We start from the raw sequence: 20,578 nt of genomic DNA on the forward strand, positions 1-20,578 counted from the left end.
GCGCTCACAATATGTTAGCTTCCACGAGTCCGATGCTAACATTGGTGGTGCCAGCCGGCCACTGCTCTCTCTGTAGTGGGTGCGGCCATCAGGCTCTGGTACCCGTTTACTGGTACCCCAAGCTCAAAGGCTAACCTCCACAGCAGTAACACACACTTGATTTAGATATCCTTGGGTTTATTACAGTACCTCCTGAACGCTGGTTAGCTTTTATTTGCAGGGATGTAAGTATTGCATATTTAAATCATTTTCTGTGGTATTTTATATCTCAGACAAATAAGGTCGAATAAAGGTTTGAAATATTCATTAAATCACCAACTGTACCTTAAAATGACTGGTCCAGAATTGAACATGCTGCTGCATACATAGGCAATCAGGGATTCAAACAGGCATTCCAAACAGCATTTACTGCCACTGTTTATATAGACGCTTGGGTGGAGTGTCCTGGAAAGATCGTGTCTGTTCTGTGCCAGGTCTTAGAAGCAGGGAGGAACGCTGGACTCAAACAGGTCATGGCAGACTGCTTTATCTCAAAGTCTGATATCATCGGCTCTTATCAGCAGTGCTGCCTTTTCCCCCCATATCTGTTGGAAGCAAAAATATGTGTGTTCATCCAGAGAGCCATGCATGAAGAATTAATGAAGTCATCTCTCTCTCTCTCTCTCTGCAGTGACCAAGTACGGCAGGCAATATGAAAGAGGAGAACTTGTCCCGCCGGCGGTTCTCTCTCTGCCAGACGACACTCTCGCCGCCAAAGATCGACCCGCGGTCCCTGACAAGGAATCTGTCATATGCAGGGGACAACGACATTTACCCCCTCAGCCCAGGTGCACATGCCACGCTCTCCCTCTCTCTCTCTTTCTCTCTCTCTACTACTGTTTATCTCTCTCTCCACCCCTCTCATTTGCCTTAAAGTGTAACTCCACCCTAAGATGTATTTTGTGAGCTATAAACTAAATGATAGGATTGAACTGTGATAAAACACATCTATGCTGTTAATATTGACAAAATTCCCATTTTTATATAAAAAAAAAGCAGCATTTTATCGGTTGAAAATTGCTTAACACGCCATCTACTGTATGAAATCATCCTTAACCTTGCAAGGCCAATGCTGATGTAGAGTTGACCATTTGGGTCTTCACTACATCATGAAATGGGCAGCCCACCTCCCCCACCCCCTGCCCCTGCGGGGGTGAGTCTCATTTTCATTGGCTGATGGAGACTCATGGGATCCGCCCACCTTTTAGCATTTTCCAAACATTATGCACTAGGTGGAGTTACGCTCAAATGTGGGAGTGAAGTTACACTTTAATGGCAAACTGCTATCGAACGCTATAGTATGAATGACGCTGTGCATATGTTCATAGGTGGTGACTCCGTAGACCGTAATGGTTTGTCCTCTCCAAGCGACGATTTCAGTCCTGCTCAGTCTCCCAGCAGCCCAGTGAGTTTCTCCCCCTTTTTCTCCGTGTCTCTCTCTCACTCCGTCCCTTTCCGACTCCCTCTCTTTGTGTATCTGTCACTCTCCCTTCCCCTGCCCCCTACTCCCACACCATCACTCTATCTCTCACTCGCTGAGAGATGTACACTCCTCTCTTCATCCAGCTTATGGAGTCTGTAGCTCCTGCAGCCTCAGCATCATCAAGGAAATCCATTCGCAGAGAAGCGCTTATCTCTGCCATTGCTGTAGCCACTGTAGCTGCTCTGTTGCACCCGGGCCAGGCTTGTTAACACGACTGCAAAGAGCTCCAGCCCAGCCCCCTCTGTTACAGTGGAGCACTCAGACCTCCCCCTTCCCTCACTCTCTTCCCTCCCCCCTTCTCTCTCTCTCTCTCTGGCTCTCCTACTGTTCTTTTGTTGGTTTAAAACATCCCAAATCTTAGCTGTAGTCATTGTCCCATTCTACACGCAGTCCTCTCAGGTGTGTGTGTGTGTGTGTGTGTGTGTGTGTGTGTGTGTGTTTTGTTTTTGTGTTGGATGCGTGTATGTGTGTAATGATCCCATGCTTTCTTGGGAAATATGACTGCCATGTGGTCGGCGTGGCACTGCTAGCAGCCCTGTGGATGCGACGGAAAGAGGGGACACTTGTTTCCTCAGACTCTTCAACTACCTCACACACTCCTGCCGTCAAACTCAAAACTTTGAGTTTTGACATTGTTCATGTGTGCATACTTTGTTTGATTCTTTGTTAGTTTCGTATTTTTGGTTGTCTGTCGTTGCATGTCTGTAAAGAATAAGAATGTCACGGTGTGTGCTTTTGGCATAATTTTAGTAAGGAGCAGAACCTTTCGAAACAGATCACAGGCCAACCGTAATTGGACAAAGAACTCCCGCGCACTGTCTTCTTCACTGGCTGTTCTAAAGGATTTATTGGGAGCAACGTTCGGGAACACGGGCCCTCATAACCTGATGGAGGCCTGTGTTACAAAAACGTTGTTCCCAATAAATCCTGCAATTGTAGAACACAGTGTGTGTGAGTTCACTGTCCAACAGCATGATTTTAGTGAAAGTGGGTCTTTCAAACTGCTGTTTGACTCACTGTGTTAGGCAATACTACAGTCAGATCTGGGTCAAAAGTTTTGTGTGTGTGCGTATGTATGTGTGTGTGCATTTGTATGCGGAGTGTGTCCTTATTTGCACAGTGCATGGCTGACACACCCTGTTGAAAAACAGAAGTTGGGCTGAGTTTGCCTGCTGTGTAAATGTAGCTGCTAGGCTCCTGCAGGTCCACTGCAGGCACTCAATCACTTAAAACCGTAGGCACAATAGCCGTACACGAGGACTGTCAAACATAGGTACTTCTGCTAGACCATCAGCTTTAACTACTAGGTCATAGCTCTGTGAGTCTCTCTGTGTGTGTGTGTGTGTGTGTGTGTGTGTGTGTGTGTGTGTGTGTGTGTGTGTGCCTGCACGCATGTGTGTGACCCTTCTCTTTGTCCTCTCTGTGTCCCCTGTCAGTTGGACACCAGGATGTTTGGGGGTGTGGAGGGGGACAACACATCTCCCACAGAGAGGCTGGCCAGGAAGGAGTCCCTCAAGGTACTGATCGCCTGAGCCTAGAGGGCAGAGACGCACAGCATCATGGGAAAGGGAGAGAATGGCCGAAATTTCATCTAAACTCACTTAATTTTAGATTATTCTACTCTGCTTCTCTGTAATCCTACTTGGAAACCTACTTGAAAAGCCTTCCTGTTTTTAAGCCTTGCATTGTACATTAATGTGATTGAAATGCTGATAGCCTGGCAAGGTGTTGCTTTACACATTGTGTCATGTTAATCACGACAACTCCATCTGGTGGTTGGAAGTGGAACTCTCTGTGAAATCACAGCAGGCTCAGTAAGGTGTAAAATTCTGTGTTCTTCTCCAGGTCCAGAAGAAAAATTACCAACAGGAGAAAAAGAGGGCAGCCAAAGAGTTATTCAGTGCTCTCAAGGACCCCAGTGTGGTCATCATGTCCAACTGGCTGAAGGTATCAAACAGTACTTTTCTAACAGATAAACTGCCGTTCAAATGTTTGGAATCACTGAGCAATGTCCTTGTTTTTGAAAGGGTCAAATTTTTTTCCAATTCTAGTAACTTCAGATTGATGCTGTAAAGCTGCACAGTTCATGATTAATACAAATGAAGGATTCTCTGATAAAAACACATTTTCAAGAACAAAATTATTATTTCAAGCTGACATCATTACTCCTAACTTCATCAATGTCTTATTTGCACCTTATTTGATGGATAAAAACGTGTTCCGGGGGAGCTGTGACGCAAGCAGCAGCCCCGAACATGAACGGGCTTGAACGCCCACGGAGATCAGGGTTCGAATCCGACCCGCGTTCATTTCCCGATCCCACTCCCCACCTTTTCTCTCCAGCTCATTTCCTGTCAAAACCTTCACTATCCAATCTGATTAAAGGCAAAAAAGCCCAAAAATGAATCTTAAAAAAAAAAAAATAATCTGTTTTCTTTCTGGGTGATGCCAAACTTTTAAACGGTAGTGTATGTATCCTCTGTCTCTCTCCTGTAGTGACTTATTTTTGGAGTTTCATTACTGTAAAGAGCAGTATACTTATATCTTGTATTTGAATCCTCAGAATGAAATAGCAATTGTTGAATTAGATCAGTGAGACACGACCTTGGTTTTCGACCTCTGCCTGCAGATCCGCGGCTCCCTGAAGAGCTGGACCAAGCTGTGGTGCGCGCTGAAGCCGGGCGTGCTGCTCATCTACAAGAGCTCCAGCATGGAGCACTGGGTGGGCACCGTGCTGCTGGGCTCCTGCAAGCTTATCGAGAGGCCCTCCAAGAAGGACGGCTTCTGCTTCAAGCTCTACCACCCGCTGGACAAGTCCATCTGGACCATGAAGGTCAGTGTAGTGGGGACTGTGTGTGTGTGTGTGTGTGTGTGTGTGTGTGTGTGTGTGTGTGTGTGTGTGTGTGTGTGTGTGTGTGTGTGTGTGCAAGGAGTATGCTAACAGTGGGTGCTAACAGTATGCTAATACGTGGGTGGATGTATGCATTGTGAGTATGACGATGTTGGTCAGTGTGCCTAAGTCTGAGATGACGTTTGCATGAGGATTTTGTTGGAGAGAGTACACCAGCACAATAAATAGATAAGTAAGCGAATAAGCAACGTATGAGTGGGAGTGAGCTGGTGTGTTGAGGGGCAGGGTGAAACAGATTGTGTGTGGTGTAAGTGTTTTTACACAGCTGTGTGTTCCTCTGCAGGGTCCCGGAGGGGAGAATGTGGGCTCCATCACACAGCCTCTACCCAGCAGTTACCTCATCTGCAGAGCTGCATCTGATTCAGATGGTGAGGCCCTTTTGTTTGTGTGTGCGTGTGTGTGCGTGTGCGTGTGCTTGTGTGTGTGTGTTTTGTAGTTGGTGTGATAGCTGGTGTATCTGACATTTTTCCCTCAATGCATTTGTTCATGACTATTATCTGTATATTTAGATAAAAATGTAATCGATCAATCAGATTGGTGAAGTAATTGATTATTTGTATGTTCTGGTGAAGTGTTTTATCACTCATCATTATAACAGTAATTCAACTATCTGTTGTGGTCTTGTATATATATGTGGCCAGGCACTTTAAAAAAAGCTCACTGGAGCTGAATGTTGTCAGTGATTGCAAAAGACTGTGAAAGTTGAATGTGTGAAAGTTTAGAGCCCCACCACTGTGTCTGCATGCGTGTCTGTGTCTGTGTGTGTGTGCAACCTAATTTCTGACAGAATAATTTAGAATCTTATCTTTTTATCTGTGTGTGTGTGTGTGTGTGTGTGTGTGTGTGTGTGTGTGTGTGTGTGTGTGTGTGTGTGTGTGTGTGTGTGTGTGTCTGCAGGTCGTGTGTGGATGGATGCTCTGGAGTTGGCTCTCAGCTGCTCCAGCCTGTACAAGCTGACGGCCAAGAGCTGTCGGGACGGAGACCTGAGCTCCTCCTCGGACTCCTCACACATCCTGCAGCTCCTGCAGTCTCCCATCCTCACAGAGCACGCACTCCAGCAGTGAGTCTCTCTCTCTCTCTCTCTCTCTCTCTCTCTCTCTGTGTCTAACTCACTCTCACTCTCTCACTCATCCAAACTTAGACTTCGAGCAGAGAGCTCTCTGAGTGCACTCTCACACAAACACACAACCACTAGCAGTCGATTGGGCAGCCCATGAAAGGAAAGTCATTCAGCATCACTTGTTCCCTCGCGAGTGATGGACACATGGAAGAAAAAAAAGGCTACATCAATAAACCAGAGCTTGAATCACATAACACTGATATGTCTGGACTGTCTTAGGCACACGGGTAACTGCCTTGGGCATTTGTATTGCACTTGGCAGTGGGAGATCGGCCATGTTGGGAAGTATTATTATTGTTATAATCACCAGGGTTGATCCCAGAAATCCCTTACAGCAGCCTCTGGCGTGGACACAGAGAGCCATCATTCACTAACTGATGATTGGGCTCATAGCAGTTTATTGTGATTTTAGAATGAGTTATTTGTGTTATTCCAGCCGTGACCTAGTGTTGGATATAATGACAGTGATTGAGTGCGTATATCTGTCTTGTGGCTCTAAATTGGGCCATGGGATACAGAAGACTGAGAATGACTGACTGTCTGTATGAATATCTTCTCTCTTTAATTTTGGTGCGTGCGTGCGTGCGCATGTGTGTTTATCCGAGCAGGTTTTGGATGCTATTAAAAGATTACAGATAAATTCATGTTGAAATGCAAACACTGCTATGTTGCTAAAGCTCCATTTAAAGTATCCCTTTAAATTGTAGCTGTGTGTTTCATGAATCTTTCAGCTAGATGGAAGCACTAAAATACATTATTATATATGTACATGTAGAAGCTCTAATAGCACATTTAAATACAGTATAAGGTTTTATTAATTGTCATAATAATTATCAGTCGTAACCACAGGTTTGGCACATTGGCTAACACATTGGCTTCACAAGGGTAAAGTATAGCTGGAAAAAAAAACATTTTCAAACATGTTATTTTCAAATGCAATTTTGCAGAGAATATGACACACTCCACATGTCACAGATTATTTTATCAGAGACTTAGGCCTATATATGTTATATATCCATGAAGTGTGTGTGTGAGTGTTTGTGTGTGTGTGTGTGTGTGTGTGTGTGTGTGTGTGTATGTGTGTGTGTGTGTGTAGTTGTGTATATTTATGTTCCTACTTTCCCGGAGGTCAGTGATATTCTCCAGTTGGCAACTCTTGCTTAGGTCCGCCCCTTTTCCACCACTCCCAAATATCACCCTGTGCTCCACCAGTCCCCTCTCGAGCCTATGGCCCAATCAGATCAGCCCCTGGTTGTCATGTGACCGGCCAAGGAGCAGGAAGAGATGAGGAGAATGTGAACCTTACACCACCCTCAGATTGAGATGACAGCAGAGAGAGAGAGAGAACCGAGCAGCGCACACATTCACACACAAACACACACAAACACACGCTCACTCCTAGTCACATACAGCCTCGCTGTCACGCATGCGAATATGAAATAGGCCGTGTAGAAGAGTGAGGAGGCAAAAAGAAACGACTCATTGTGTTTCCTGCTCACACACGTTTGGTCAGGAAGAGGGGAAAAGACAGGAGTAGTCTGTGTGAGGTTTGTGGTTTTGCTGCTCTCCCGACATCTTGGTTTGGCTGTTGCTGTCGTGTGTAAGGTAAGAGACATATAAGGTGTGTGTGTGTGTGTGTGTGTCTGTAAAATTGTAAATGCAAGTGTGTGTGCTTGATCGTTCAGGCTTCCTCTTATTGAGGTTTCTTTTGTCCTCCTCCCTCTGCCTGCATATGGCAGAGAGAACATGACACCTGTCTGTATTTAATAGTCTGTAGTGTGAGTGAGCAGCAAATGGGTTAGCTTGCGAGTGACTGACTGACTGAGTAAGTGAGCCAGAGAGCGAGCGAGGGAAAGAGGGAGTGAATCGGTAGATTGATAAGTGGGTGGGTGGGTGCGTGAGTGTATGAGTGTGTTACAGTGAAGAGTTCCCCCTCGGTAGCAGAGAGGGCACAAAGGCTGGCTGTTAGGGCAGGATTATAAATGGGCAATGATTAGAGGCGCACTGTTAGCGGTTAGCTGTCTGCTGGTGTTATTTCATGGTGGTTTCCTCTTCTTTTTTTGCCTGTTTTTGTTTCACCACAACATTCTGTTAGGTAGGGGCACGTGGCTGATTTCTTTGCTGTTGTTCTTTAAATATCCACATTTATGTCGTCTTGGTTACGTCTTTGGTGGCGCTGACATTTAGATCAATGGAAGGTGAGGATGCATGCTGTTGCTTGGGCAACCAGGCTAGCCAAGCTTTTCTAATCCTCCGCGGGCTTCCCTGAGGTCCTAATGGCAGCCAGTCTGAAGACCCTTCACACACTCACACACACACTCACACACTCACACACACACACACACACACACACACACTCTCCTCAGGCTCTCTGGCCGCTACTGATCCAGGCCACAAGTCACGCGTCAGACCAAAACACTACCACGGGCTCATGGCATGTTCTTATGAAACTCTTGCTGTTCATTTGTTGCCTTTATGCAAATAGTAATAAACAAAAATAAATGTGGGTTAATAAACAAATCCATTGAAATACATATAGGACATTAGAAACACTGAACCATTCCTTGTACTTATGGTTCACACACACACACACACACACACACACACACACACACACACACATACACACACACAGTTGATACCAGTCTAATACATATATATTGGTGCATTTGGTCTGTCTTCCAGTCTGTATGTGTGACAGCAGGTTCCTTCTGTAGCTAGTGACTCATACAGCATATGCCTCTTATGTCTCTGGAAAAAAGGTTGAATGACTCCATGCTGGAGAACAATCACATGGAGAATGATGGCTTCTCAGACAAATCGGAGAGGGAAGCCCACGAGGACTCGGACAACGCGGCCAATGAGAACGGGGGGCGTGTGACGGAGGAGAGCGACATGGACCAATCAGACGACCTCTCCCCGTGTCTGCAGGCCACCACCTATGTTGAGCAGGGACAGGAGGAGATGGGAGAGGTGAGCTGGATGAGACCCACCTCAAGGCCTGTCCTCTTACAGAGTGACCAGCCTTGGTCTCTGCTTCTGCCCCAGCATAACTGCAGTCTGCTGTCAGTGGAGTTGGCCTAGAGAGCAAACCTGAGAGCGTAAATGCTGTCCAGTTATGGTCAGCTGTGCAACTGTTGTTACTCTGCCTTGACTAAGTGGTTTCTTATCTGCGTCTCTGTGCTGTGAAGATTATTCCTAAATTATTATCAAAATGATTCCTCCAGCCTCTAGTCGGTGGTAAACTTAGACCATTTTCACCCCCTACCCCACCCCACCTTTACCCCGTCCTCTCTCCCAGGCTGGAGAGGCGTCCCAGGTGGAGACGGTGTCCGAGGAGAACAAGGGCCTGATCTGGACCCTGCTGAAGCAGCTGCGCCCGGGCATGGACCTGTCCAAGGTGGTGCTACCCACCTTCATCCTGGAGCCCCGCTCCTTCCTGGACAAGCTGTCCGACTACTACTTCCACGCTGACCTGCTGTCCCAGTAAGCCAGTTTACCTCTGAGGGGTGTGGGTGTGTGTGTAGCTACAATTGGTAGTCTCTGGAATCTGGAAACGTACCCTTTTCAAAATGTGTGGATTACAAACTGACTCTTTTCTGCTTTTACTTGCCAGTTCAAAGAAAGTATTCAAATGTTTGTGTGTGTGTTTGTGTGTGTGGGTGTGAGTATGCGTGGGTGTGTTGGAGAGTGCATCATCTGCAGTACCTGCAGTTTGTCTACTTATTCATTTATCTCATTTATCTGTGAAATCTCTGCTTGTTTTCCCTCAGAGCGGCGGTGGAGGAGAGTGCCTACTGCAGGATGAAGCAGATCGTGCGCTGGTACCTCTCCGGTTTCTACAAGAAGCCCAAGGTAGGATCATCAGGAAATTAAACATGTCTGTTACACTCTTCTGTCAAAACAGATGTCACTCACTAATTCAGCCAATCCTGTTGACATGGAAACCGTAGCATATTTCCTCACCACACCCTGTCACCAGACAACATTCTAAAACCAAATTGACTCCTGAATCAGGATCGGATTACCTATACCCATATGCATCACCAGACATAATTGAGCCCTTTGACTAAAGCAGCACTTGTATAAAGAGACTGTGGCTGGTTTATAAAATGCTCTCAGAAATATTGCAGCCTTCTCATTACAGTCATTCTTCCCAGTTGGAATTCATTGTCAGAGTTGTGATCGTCTGAATGCTGCAAATATACAGGTTGTCAGGGAAAAGTCATATTTGACTGTGTTGGAGGAAAGCGCTGTCTGTCTGTCCAACACTGTGGTCTGGTGATAGTGCCTGTAGCAGGTATCTGTCTGTCCAACACTGTGGTCTGGTGATAGTGCCTGTAGCAGGTGTCTGTCTGTCCAACACTGTGGTCTGGTGATAGTGCCTGTAGCAGGTGTCTTACTGAAAGGTGTGTGGGTGCTGTGTGTCAGGCGGGGCTCAGTCCAAGCCTATGCACTGCTTACTGAAATGCTGACCGGTTGGACAGGTTCTTGCCCATACTGCTAGGCAAATTAACTGGCTCTGTAGTTCTGTACACACCTGTGTGTGTGTGTGTGTGTGTGTATTTGTAGGGTGTGCTTGGCACACCTTAGTTACTTACGTTATAGTTCTTATTGTTACGTTTACTTTTGTGTGTTTATAAATGAGATGGTTTACATGATTTCATATGAAGTTGGGCATTGTTGCATAACCTTACAAATACAGGTCTTGTTTGTGCTTGGTCTTACTCACGTGTGTGTGTGTGTGTGTGTGTGTGTGTGTGTGTGTGTGTGTGTGTGTGTGTGTGTGTGTGTGTGTGTGTGTGTGTGTGTGTGTGTGTGTGTGTGTGTGTGTGTGTGTGTGTGTGTGTGTGTGTGTGTGTGTGTGTGTTTGCAGGGTTTGAAGAAACCCTACAACCCCATTCTAGGGGAAACATTCCGCTGTTGCTGGCTCCACCCTGAGACGGACAGTTGTACATATTACATAGCAGAGCAGGTGAGATCCGCTTCCAGCCCTTTTCACAGCATTCCTCACCACAAACACACACACACACACACACACACACACACACACACACACACACACACCGGAACATCTTCATCATTCTGCCCTCATCCTCAGTTGCCATAGCTATTAAAACAGTGTGTGTGTTTTTTACCACAAGCAATTCTATTAAATGTAGTTTAGAATGCTAACATAACTTTCTTTCTCTCTCTATCTATCTATCTCTCTATCTCTCTCATAACCTTCTCTGTTCCCCAGGTTTCTCACCATCCACCCATTTCTGCATTTTATGTGTCCAACAAAAAAGATGGTTTCTGCATTAGCGGGAGCATCCTTGCCAAGTCCAAGTTCTATGGTAAGATGATCCATCTGTATGATCCATCTGTTTCTCCGTTGCACTCGCCTCCTTCTTGTCGCTGTGTATTAGGACCTGTTCAAATGTGTCTCCTTGTGTGGATGGAATCTCTGCAGGTAACTCTTTATCTGCGATACTGGACGGCAAGGCCAGGTTACTGCTCTTGTCCCGTGATGAGGAGTATGTCATAACCATGCCCTATGCCCACTGCAAAGGTACAGACCACACCGCAGCACCTGCCACACCATGCTCATTTAGGCTAGGTTTATTTTAGCATTTACATTTGAAACTTACCGAAGCACAGTAAATCTCTGCCATCATAGTGTCATACAGAACCTATCCCTCTGCCCCTAGTGATGTTTTGTCAGGCTACACAACCACAGTTAATGGAGGTCACATGACACATGATGGAACAACAGATAGGCTTTCCATTGATTTGCACAGCCCCAATGTACTGGACAGACACATATGCTTCTGTAATGTAATAAGTGGTTTGGGAGCAGGGTCACAGTGGTGGCTGATGATGCAAATCAATGCTGGCTTTTGGCAGGCATCCTGTATGGCACCATGACCCTGGAGCTGGGGGGAAAGATCACCATCGATTGTGACAAAACCAAATGCTCTGCAGAGCTGGAATTCAAACTCAAGGTAGGAGAACCCCCCCCCCCCCCCCGCACCCCTCTTTTTGTTTTCATTCCCCTCTTTGCTCTGGAAGAGAGAACTATGACGTGTAGCGCTAACGCTCGCCGTTCCGGTCCCTGTCATTCCCACAGCCTTTCCTTGGCAGCGCCTGCCATGTGAATCAGATTTCTGGAAAGATCCGCTTGGGAGATGACGTAATGGCCACAGTGGAAGGCCACTGGGTAAGTCTCACTCCTATCACTTTGAAGTCCATAAAAGTTCATGAGAATCTCCTAATGTAAACTAATGTAATATAAACTAATGTAAACTTCAATTTGCTTTAGTTTTCCTACAGAGCATACAATGGCCCTGTGTGTTAAAGGGGCCCTTATTTAAAGAAAGACTTCTAAATCTGTTGCCTTATGGTTGCCTTAGTTATGCCTGACTAAGTACCCAAGTCTACTTAGTATTCCCTAGTTTCTGTGATAAATACCAGTTTCAGAACATCTATTCCTAGCTGTCTGTCATCATGCTTCCCTGTGCTGGCCTCATATACATGGGTGTGTGTGTATGTTTGGTGGGCAGGATGGCGAGGTATTTATGCAGGAGAAGAGGTCTGGCCAGCAGGAGGTGCTGTGGAGCCCCACCCCAGAGGTGCGCAGCCAAAGGCTCAAGAGACAAGTGGTTCAGCCAGACCAGCAGGGAGCGTTTGAGTCCGAGAGGTACCACACTCACCAGCCACACTCACCAGCCACACTCACCAGCCACACTCACCACAAACACTCACCACAAACACTCACCAGCCACACTCACCAGCCACACTCACCAGCCACACTCACCAGCCACACTTACCAGCCACACTCACCACACTCACCAGCAACACTCACCACACTCACCAGCCACACTCACCAGCCACACTCACCACAAACACTCACCACAAACACTCACCAGCCACACTCACCAGCCACACTCACCAGCCACACTCACCAGCCACACTTACCAGCCACACTCACCACACTTACCAGCCACGTTCACCACACTCACCAGCCACACTCACCACACTTACCAGCAACACTCACCAGCCACACTCACCACACTCACCGCACTCACCAGCCACACTGCTCTTAAAACAGAAAGCTGTTCTGTTGGTGCATTAAGGAGCATGAGCAAGTTTGGATTGTGGATAAATGTCAGGTGGACCCACCAGTTTCACGTAGTGTCATGAATGTATGAAAAGAAAGTCATATAAATGATGTAAGAGATAACAACATCATATGCATTCTTACTTGTGTGTGTGTGTGTGTGTGTGTGTGTGTGTGCGCGCGTGTGTGTTTGTTTTTCACCTGGAAGGCTCTGGCAGCAGGTGACCAGCGCGATCCAGGATCGGGACCAGAACCGGGCCACGCAGGAGAAGTTTGTCCTGGAGGAGGCCCAGCGGTGCGAGGCCCGGGAGCGAGGGGAAGGACCCTGGAGCCCACACCTCTTCGCCCTCAACCCAGACACTAGCGAGTGGCAGTACAAACATGTCGAGTATGTTTCTCTCACACACACACACACACACACACACACAAACACACACACACACACACACACACACAAACTTACAGTCAGAGACATTTACATTTACATTTAGTCATTTAGCAGACGCTTTTGTCCAAAGCGACGTACAAGGGAGAGAATATTCAAGCTACGAGCAATAGAACCTGGTGTAACAATAAATAAATACTACTTTACATAAGAAATATAACAAAATGAAATAAAAAAGAAAGAAAGAAGTGCAGAAATGTAACTGCTGTAATTGCAAGTTACGCACTAGTCGAAGTGCCAGTTAGGACGGGAAGTGCTCTCTGAAGAGTTGGGTTTTCAAGAGCTTCTTAAAGGTAGAGAGGGACGCCCCTGCTCTGGTAGTGCTGGGTAGTTCATTCCACCAACGTGGAACTACAAATGAGAATAGTCTGGACTGCCGTACTTGCACAGACGGCAGTGCCAAACGACGCTCCCTAGAAGAGCGCAGCATCCTGGGTGTAACATTTGCCCTTACAAGAGCATTTAGGTAGGTGGGAGCAGAACCATCAAGCACTCTGTAGGCAAGCATAAGTGACTTGAACTTAATGCGAGCAGCTACAGGCAGCCAGTGGAGGTCAATAAGAAGCGGGGTGACGTGTGCCCTCTTCGGTTGGTTGAACACCAGAGCTCACAGTCTGACACCTTTACACATTATGATTGTGCTTTTCTGTATTCTGAGTGAGTTCTGGTTAAATGTGCTTTAATGCCCTAATTGGACTCTTTGTAAATGCCTCTGCTGTGCAGCACTAAGCCCTGGGATGCAGACACATGCCTGCTGCAGTTTGAGAAGGACAGCATCATTCAGACCAAGCAGAGGCAACAGCGGCGTCGGCACAACGGCTACTCCTATAGCCGCAGCTGGGCCACCCAGCAGAAGGTGAAAAACTCTAACCACCTGTGTGGGCCAGCCTGTTGCAGATGTTGCTTTGAATGGTCAAATAATGTTATTGTTGTTTTTGTGTGTGTGTGTGTGTGTGCGACAGGCCCAGGTAAATGGCAAGCACAGGAAGTCGAGTAGCCAGCCGTCGAGCTGCAGCCAGAACACTGAGAGCAGCAGCTCCACGCCAGAGCCCCCGCACGGGTCATCAGACAATGAGGGTGAGGACAGACACACACACACACACACCAGTAGCACACACAGGACATGGAGGAACGCGGGGTAGAACAGAGAGATGGGGTGAAGGCAGGTGGCAGGACACTGACTACGCTACATCAGAATACGGTTTCCAAGGAGGTTTAACACTACTCCCACTGAGTCACTGCTATGAGTGTGATTGCTTGGAAAAGGGAGAGTTATCTCAGATCTTTGCACCGTGTGAAAATGTAGGCAACACCGTTGGCACGGTCATCATGTGCTAAGGATGTACCTACTTTATACAGTTCCCAAACGTCATATCATGATGGGATGGAAACAGGCAGAAACCACCATCAGTGGGGCAGATGCATTAGGGGGCCAGGGGCTTCTCTAAATCTAAAGCACTCTCTCTCCCTCTCTCTCCCTCTCTCTCTCTCCCTTGCTCTTTCCCTCTCTCTCCCCCTCTCCCTCCCTCCATCTCCCAGGGTACCTGACTCAGTGTGCTCGCTGCAGCCAGCAAGGAAAGGACATTGCCCAGATCGAGTCCTCCATAGCGACCATCCAGAAGACGCAGCAGGACATTCAGAAGTAAGCACGTTCACACTTCCCACTCTTCCACGCCATCGTAAGGGCTCCACTGAATGGTCCCCTGCCCTGTCCTCTCCTACACGTGTGGAGGAGCCCTTCTGCTGTGCTGCAGTTGTGTCCTCAGTCGTCAATGTATCGGTACTCTATGGAGCTACGGTCTTAGCTATAAGCTTGGGCTATATATTTGGAAGCTATGAATAATATTTATACCATAGTGCCCATAGGTACTCTTACAGTAGTTAAAAAAATGATGTAATGTTTAACTAATATATATATATACGTTAGTTTAAACTAATGTGTACCTAATGTGTATACATTCATGTGTATACATTAGTTGAAATGAATGTGTAACTAACGTGTTTCCATTAAAGACTGAAATGGTGGTGATGTAAGGCAATAGCAGTGCTCTGATCTCCTGTCTGCCTCCCTCAGGAACCTGTACTCCCTGAGTCGTCAGCTGTCCCAGCGGCAGGCGGCGGAGGAGAGCGTGGCGGTGACGGGCCGCCACTGGCTCATCCTCTGCATGCTGCTGCTCTTCCAGCTGCTCATCAACTACGTCTACACCTGAGCTGTTCACTCACCACCCTCGGGGGCCAGAGGTCAGGGGTCGCAGGTCACGCAGCCAAGCCGGTGCCTAGCAATAAACACAGCCAACACCTCCCCACACACAGCCACACCACCACTCCACACATCAAAGCAGCTGCAGAACGGCCACCTTCACTGCCACCACTGTCATCCACTCACCTTCCCCCCCTTTTCAGAGGAGCTCGTCGCCATGGCAATAAGCACTTCAGAGGAAGATGACTCTTTGTGTTAAGCTATGTGTTAAGGATGAGGTCAAAGAGCTGAAAGACCTCAACATGATAATCATTTTTAACTAAGCGCATAGGTGTGAGAGGACTCTCATGTCTCTGTGCGAGTGTATTAAATGGTTCATTTTTATTTTAATATTATTTTTTAAATCCTGTGTGTAGATAGATGTGAAACCCTTCTGTTCTCCCGTCCTCCTGAATTCTGGCCTTATTGCTGAAACCAAATGGAAGTACACATACATTTGTGGAAATCAGCAACAACAAGAAAAAGAAAGAAAAGTAGTGCAATTCAGTGTCTTTTTCTGTACAAGTACAGTCACTCAAAATGCCACAAAGTACCAAAATAGTGTAAAGTGTTATTTCTAAATGAAAAAGAGTACATGTTTACAACTTCATTTTTTTTTTTTTTTTTTTTACATAAAACACAAAGACATTTGGAGACAGTGAGCAAGGAAGAGAGATGTTTGCCTTTTCTGTCACCTCTCAGATGATCTCGGATGAAGAGAGATGAAAGGTGTTGAAGTGGGGGTGAAGTCCGTAGTGAGATCCTCTTCAGAGGAATGTAAACTGAGCCCCCCCAACCCCTCCACCCCAAACCCTGAGTCTAAGAACTTAGAAAGGGCGGATCAGGTGTAAAACTGATTCAGCTTTTGGTGAAGCCAACTCACCGAGGGGGGTCGCTGATGGAAGTATTGTACCTCAGCCACTAAGTGCCATCAAGCTTTAAAGGATGTTTTGGGGTTATGAAGACAGTGGCTGCACTCACTAATGAGTTGAAGCCTGTTGTCCAAGGAGGTAGGTTAAGTCAACAGGTTGTAAAAATAATAAAGATAATCAAATATGTATATACTTGTCCAAATGTCCACATGGTATGTTTCACTTGACAAAGAAATCAAGAATGTATTTATTGATTTTCCTAATCACACTGTGTTTTAGAGAATTGATGTGTATGTGAAGCGTAATGCCCACACACACTTACAATGAGCAATATGTGTAGAGGAAGAAAAGTGGGAAAGGACAAACAGGTGGGGGTCGTTCATCAACCCTACCTGTCCAGAAGGGCACAGCAGAGAAGAGAAGAGACATTAAGACTGAATGATGCCAACTCAATTGTACTTATTTTATGAATTTCCTTGGTTTTTATTTTCTTCACTGATTTTTTTTTTTACCTCAAACTGTCCAAAAACACTTGTAACAACACCAAATCAGAAATGAGCTCACTGTTCTGATATGTATCACATCCCACAGCACTACAGTAAAATTTTACATTTTGATTCACATATCTGTCCTGTCGTCTCTTGTCATGAAGTACTTTGCCTTCCTAGTGTAAGTTAACGCTGATCAAAAATGGAGGAAGAGCACTTATTTCAATGTGTGTGTGAGACAGATGTGGAAAGGAGAACGTTTAATTTGGAATAGTGTAAAATACAAAGATGACAACCAGAATTGAATGATTCGATTGGTAATTTTGACGCTTAAATGTGTGTGACTGTGCCCCTTTCTCTCCACCAGAGTGCACTAGTGAGCAGAAAACCATTAAACAGTCTCTGACAGCCATGACAGGTAGCTGCCCCCTCAGGCTCTGGTGAAGGCAGTCTGCTACTCATTAACACATGGGCTCAAGGCTGTGAGTCAAAGTCTGGCCGCTTTCAGAGCACAATATAAAGTTCTGTAGATGTAACTCTGGTTTGAGTTTGGTTTCACCCCTTCGGCACTGGTGAGGCTGGGTTAGAACATGTCTGTGTGAGGGGGCATGTTGGTGGCATGGGGATTAGTTTGGCAGCTGAGGCGGTGTGAGGGGCTGCTGTTCGAGTGACAATCCCTTACGCTAGGGTGGGTAAAGCCAGGGTGAGCCTGTGCCACACTGGCAGCGCGTGGGCACCACGGGTCCTCTGAGACCAGCCCCGCCGTCAGGCATGACCGGGCAACTGGGAGTGGGGCCTGCCAAGGAATGCCAGAGGAATGAGCGCAGACTACTTTCCTCCCTCCATTTCTGTATGGTGTGTGTCTCAGTTTTGTCAAGGCAATGGTTTCTATGGAAACGTAACAGGCCTTATCAAAGAAATCTGAGTCACTACTCATCCATTCTTATCAAGAGAAGATAATAACCCATAAGGGTATTTTACACTGTAAATAACAATGGAGCATTTCCATGGCGAAATGATAAAGAATGACTGATGCACTGGCCTATGAAAACAGAATGCGGAATCATTTTTTATTATTATTTTAATTTTCTAACAATATTGTGAAAACCTTCAATCCTGCATATTTGTTTCTTGTCATTTTTGTGACAATTATTTATTACTTATTAATTCCCCTACTTTTTACACACAATCCAAGCAGGAGATTTGTCTAGGGTTAATATTTCTACCAGCAAAGTCATTTCACCCTTTTCCTTTCTTGCCACCTGAAACAAAGGCACTTGTCTTCCTGCTTCTCCTTTTACACAATCAGAAGAGCGCTTCAGGAATTTCTCTGTGAATAGCTGACCTGTGAACCTGTCATCACCTCTGACAGAGGTGGAATATCTGAAATGGCTTCACCTCTGTGCCCTGTGCTTCTTCTCAGGGCCTGAGGAAAACTGTCTCCAGTTTAAACAAGATGTCTGATTCTGGCTGCTAGGGTTCACTGGTCTCTGGGTTAAACTGAACTTGTATAAATTCATATTATGTGTTGTTTATTGTCAAATCATGCAGAGAGACAGGGTTCCATTGTTTACTTACAACTTCAGCCTGAAGTTGTGATTGTACTTAATAATACATCATTTTGTTATAATGGCAAATAGTATCTTGTCACGTTGAACTCCTTTTAACTGTTCATTCAAACCTATCGTCCCATTGGCTTTAATAAAACACAAGTAGCTTAAGTCTCATTCTCAAGCATGATCAAGTGCACATCACCGGGTCTTGTCTCTCACACATGCTGTGGCATTTGAGAACTGTAGAGAGTTTTCAGAGGGTGATGACGTGATGGCAGAACTCTCACAGGAGGAGCCGGTCTGGGGTGGAGGCTGGCTGAGTCTTGGAGGATTGGGCCCCAGCTTGGTGACTCTGGGCCACGGCTCTCCCAGAGTGTGAGCGCGCACACTGGACCTTTGTGCTTGTGTGTGTGTGTGTGTGTGTGTGTGTGTGCCTGCGCCGGATGCACTCTGAAACCACAGGACCAAATTAGGTCATGTGGTCACCAGTCATGTCCGCCAGAAGGCATTCCAAAGGCCCACTTGTGTGCTTGTCTGAAAGCCACTGCGGCTCTTATCTCTGCCTGGGCCACGGCCATTTCTGAAAGGGCAGCCCTCTGGATTTGGTTCTTCTGCTGGTTCCTTCAAGGCTTTTTGTGTGGCCTTTCATTTGAAGGTGGCTTAATGTGATTTCCCTGTGGCAATAACATAAGCCCCTTTCCCATTATGGACATCAAATAGACCTGAGGAAGTATTGGATTTCAGTGTATTACCACCCGCCTTGTTTAACAAAGGTGCCTCTCTCTCTCTCTCTTTCTCTCTCTCCCTCTCTCTCTCTCTCTGAGGGAAATATATACAATTGATTGGCAGTCAAGTCTTGAGTGGGTGTTTTGAGGAGACACCATCTAACCCTTCTTAACCTCAACATATGGCCCCTTCTCCTGGTTCCTGTCTGTCTAGGGATCAGGGGTGTGGGATTTTCTCTGTGTGTGTGTGTGTGTGTGTGTGTGTGTGTGTGTGTGTGTGTGTGTGTGTGTGTGTGTGTGTGTGTGAGAGAGAGAAAGAGAGAGAGAGAGTGTGTGAGAGAAAAAGAGAGAGCGTGTATGTGTGTGTGTGTTGATGGAGTGGCCTCTCTGCATCGCTCTGTGTAATGGCAACATCCTATGTGAAAATTCTCCAGAAGATCTGAGCTCACCCAGTAGCTCAGGGACATTCCTGCAGGCTGAAGAGAGCCATTGTCTCCCCGCAATTTCCATCACACACACACACACACACACACACGCACACACACACACACACCCCTCCCTAATGAGGCTCGGATCAGGCCTTAGGCATGCAACTCTCCACTGGATGATTGGGGTGTTGATGCAATATGGATCCTGCAGGAAAATGAGGGGACATTTTCTAATCTGACATAACTTCTTCTCCATACAAACACTTCTAGGTTCAGCTTGGTCTCTTCTGCAGGTGTCTGTCTTTGTGATTTTAGGATAAACTGATCAACTTTATCTTTTCGTGATTGACTGCGTTCAGAAAGCCACAGTTGACTTCTCCTATTTGTCTGTGGTTGGTAATGTTGTGATTTCAGTGGTATAGTCACTTCCGCATCCTTTTCACCATTTGAGATCGCTATTTGGTCACCACTTCCTTAACACTGTATGTAGCCGAGTCTGATCAATACAGTTCTGATCAATACGCTCCGGATCAATACGCTTCAACTTGCCAGAGCAACAGTCTCAGTCATCACAAAAATTCTAAATTTAAAAAATGGTAAATTCTTAGACAGTGATAGTGAAAGTCAGTGGCAAGTATGACTCATCGCACCCAGTTTACAGAGAACAATGAAAGGACAGCACCTGAGCAGGTGACTAAGAGAGGTGTACTCTGCACTCCCTCACCCCTGGGGCGTGTCGGCTAGAGACAACCTCTCTCCTCCAGAGATTTGCTTTGTAGTCGTGAGAAGGATTCGAACACTTCCTGAGCATTCACAAAAAAAGACAAAGCGAGCGACTAGTCCAGGCATGTCCCACTGGCTGAATGAGACGAGTGCTAGGTCCGACCAGACCACCGCTGTCTCCTTTTTGTTTATGTCTGCTTTTATGAAGCTAGTCTGTGGTTGTGTGTGTGTGTGTGTGTGTGTGTGTGAGAGTGTGTGTGTGTGTGTGTGTGTGTGTGTGTGTGTGTGTGTGTGTGTGTGTGTGTGTGAGTCAGGAAGTCTGAGGGTGTGATTCAGTTTGTGCCATTTGAATATAGGAGCTGACAGGCTGTAGATCACTGTTGTAATGAAATATAATGAATAGTGTTGAATGAGAGTTGAGCCATGACGCTTAGAAACAAATCCATACTC

The 20,578-nt window shown here is 46.3% G+C and overlaps 1 protein-coding gene across 4 annotated transcripts in view; it reads left to right on the forward strand.

Annotated features, from left to right (window-relative positions):
• osbpl5 (oxysterol binding protein-like 5) overlaps window positions 1–15,969 on the forward strand; it is a 37,770-nt gene extending 21,801 nt beyond the window's left edge. For all 4 annotated transcript variants that reach the window (XM_031564348.2, XM_031564350.2, XM_031564349.2 and 1 more), the window contains exons 2-22: window positions 671–827; window positions 1,368–1,444; window positions 2,959–3,039; window positions 3,368–3,469; window positions 4,152–4,355; window positions 4,717–4,801; window positions 5,331–5,493; window positions 8,316–8,526; window positions 8,855–9,039; window positions 9,327–9,408; window positions 10,430–10,528; window positions 10,796–10,892; window positions 11,009–11,107; window positions 11,443–11,540; window positions 11,666–11,755; window positions 12,099–12,235; window positions 12,864–13,043; window positions 13,824–13,956; window positions 14,063–14,177; window positions 14,640–14,742; window positions 15,175–15,969. In XM_031564348.2, coding sequence (XP_031420208.1) covers window positions 692–827; window positions 1,368–1,444; window positions 2,959–3,039; window positions 3,368–3,469; window positions 4,152–4,355; window positions 4,717–4,801; window positions 5,331–5,493; window positions 8,316–8,526; window positions 8,855–9,039; window positions 9,327–9,408; window positions 10,430–10,528; window positions 10,796–10,892; window positions 11,009–11,107; window positions 11,443–11,540; window positions 11,666–11,755; window positions 12,099–12,235; window positions 12,864–13,043; window positions 13,824–13,956; window positions 14,063–14,177; window positions 14,640–14,742; window positions 15,175–15,310 — 2,613 coding nt within the window. In that variant the 5' untranslated portion in view covers window positions 671–691 and the 3' untranslated portion in view covers window positions 15,311–15,969. The remainder of the gene's footprint in view (window positions 1–670; window positions 828–1,367; window positions 1,445–2,958; window positions 3,040–3,367; window positions 3,470–4,151; window positions 4,356–4,716; window positions 4,802–5,330; window positions 5,494–8,315; window positions 8,527–8,854; window positions 9,040–9,326; window positions 9,409–10,429; window positions 10,529–10,795; window positions 10,893–11,008; window positions 11,108–11,442; window positions 11,541–11,665; window positions 11,756–12,098; window positions 12,236–12,863; window positions 13,044–13,823; window positions 13,957–14,062; window positions 14,178–14,639; window positions 14,743–15,174) is intronic.
• Window positions 15,970–20,578: the final 4,609 nt, after the last annotated feature.

This window comes from Clupea harengus, chromosome 3, assembly GCF_900700415.2.
Source record: "Clupea harengus chromosome 3, Ch_v2.0.2, whole genome shotgun sequence".
NCBI lineage: Eukaryota > Metazoa > Chordata > Actinopteri > Clupeiformes > Clupeidae > Clupea > Clupea harengus.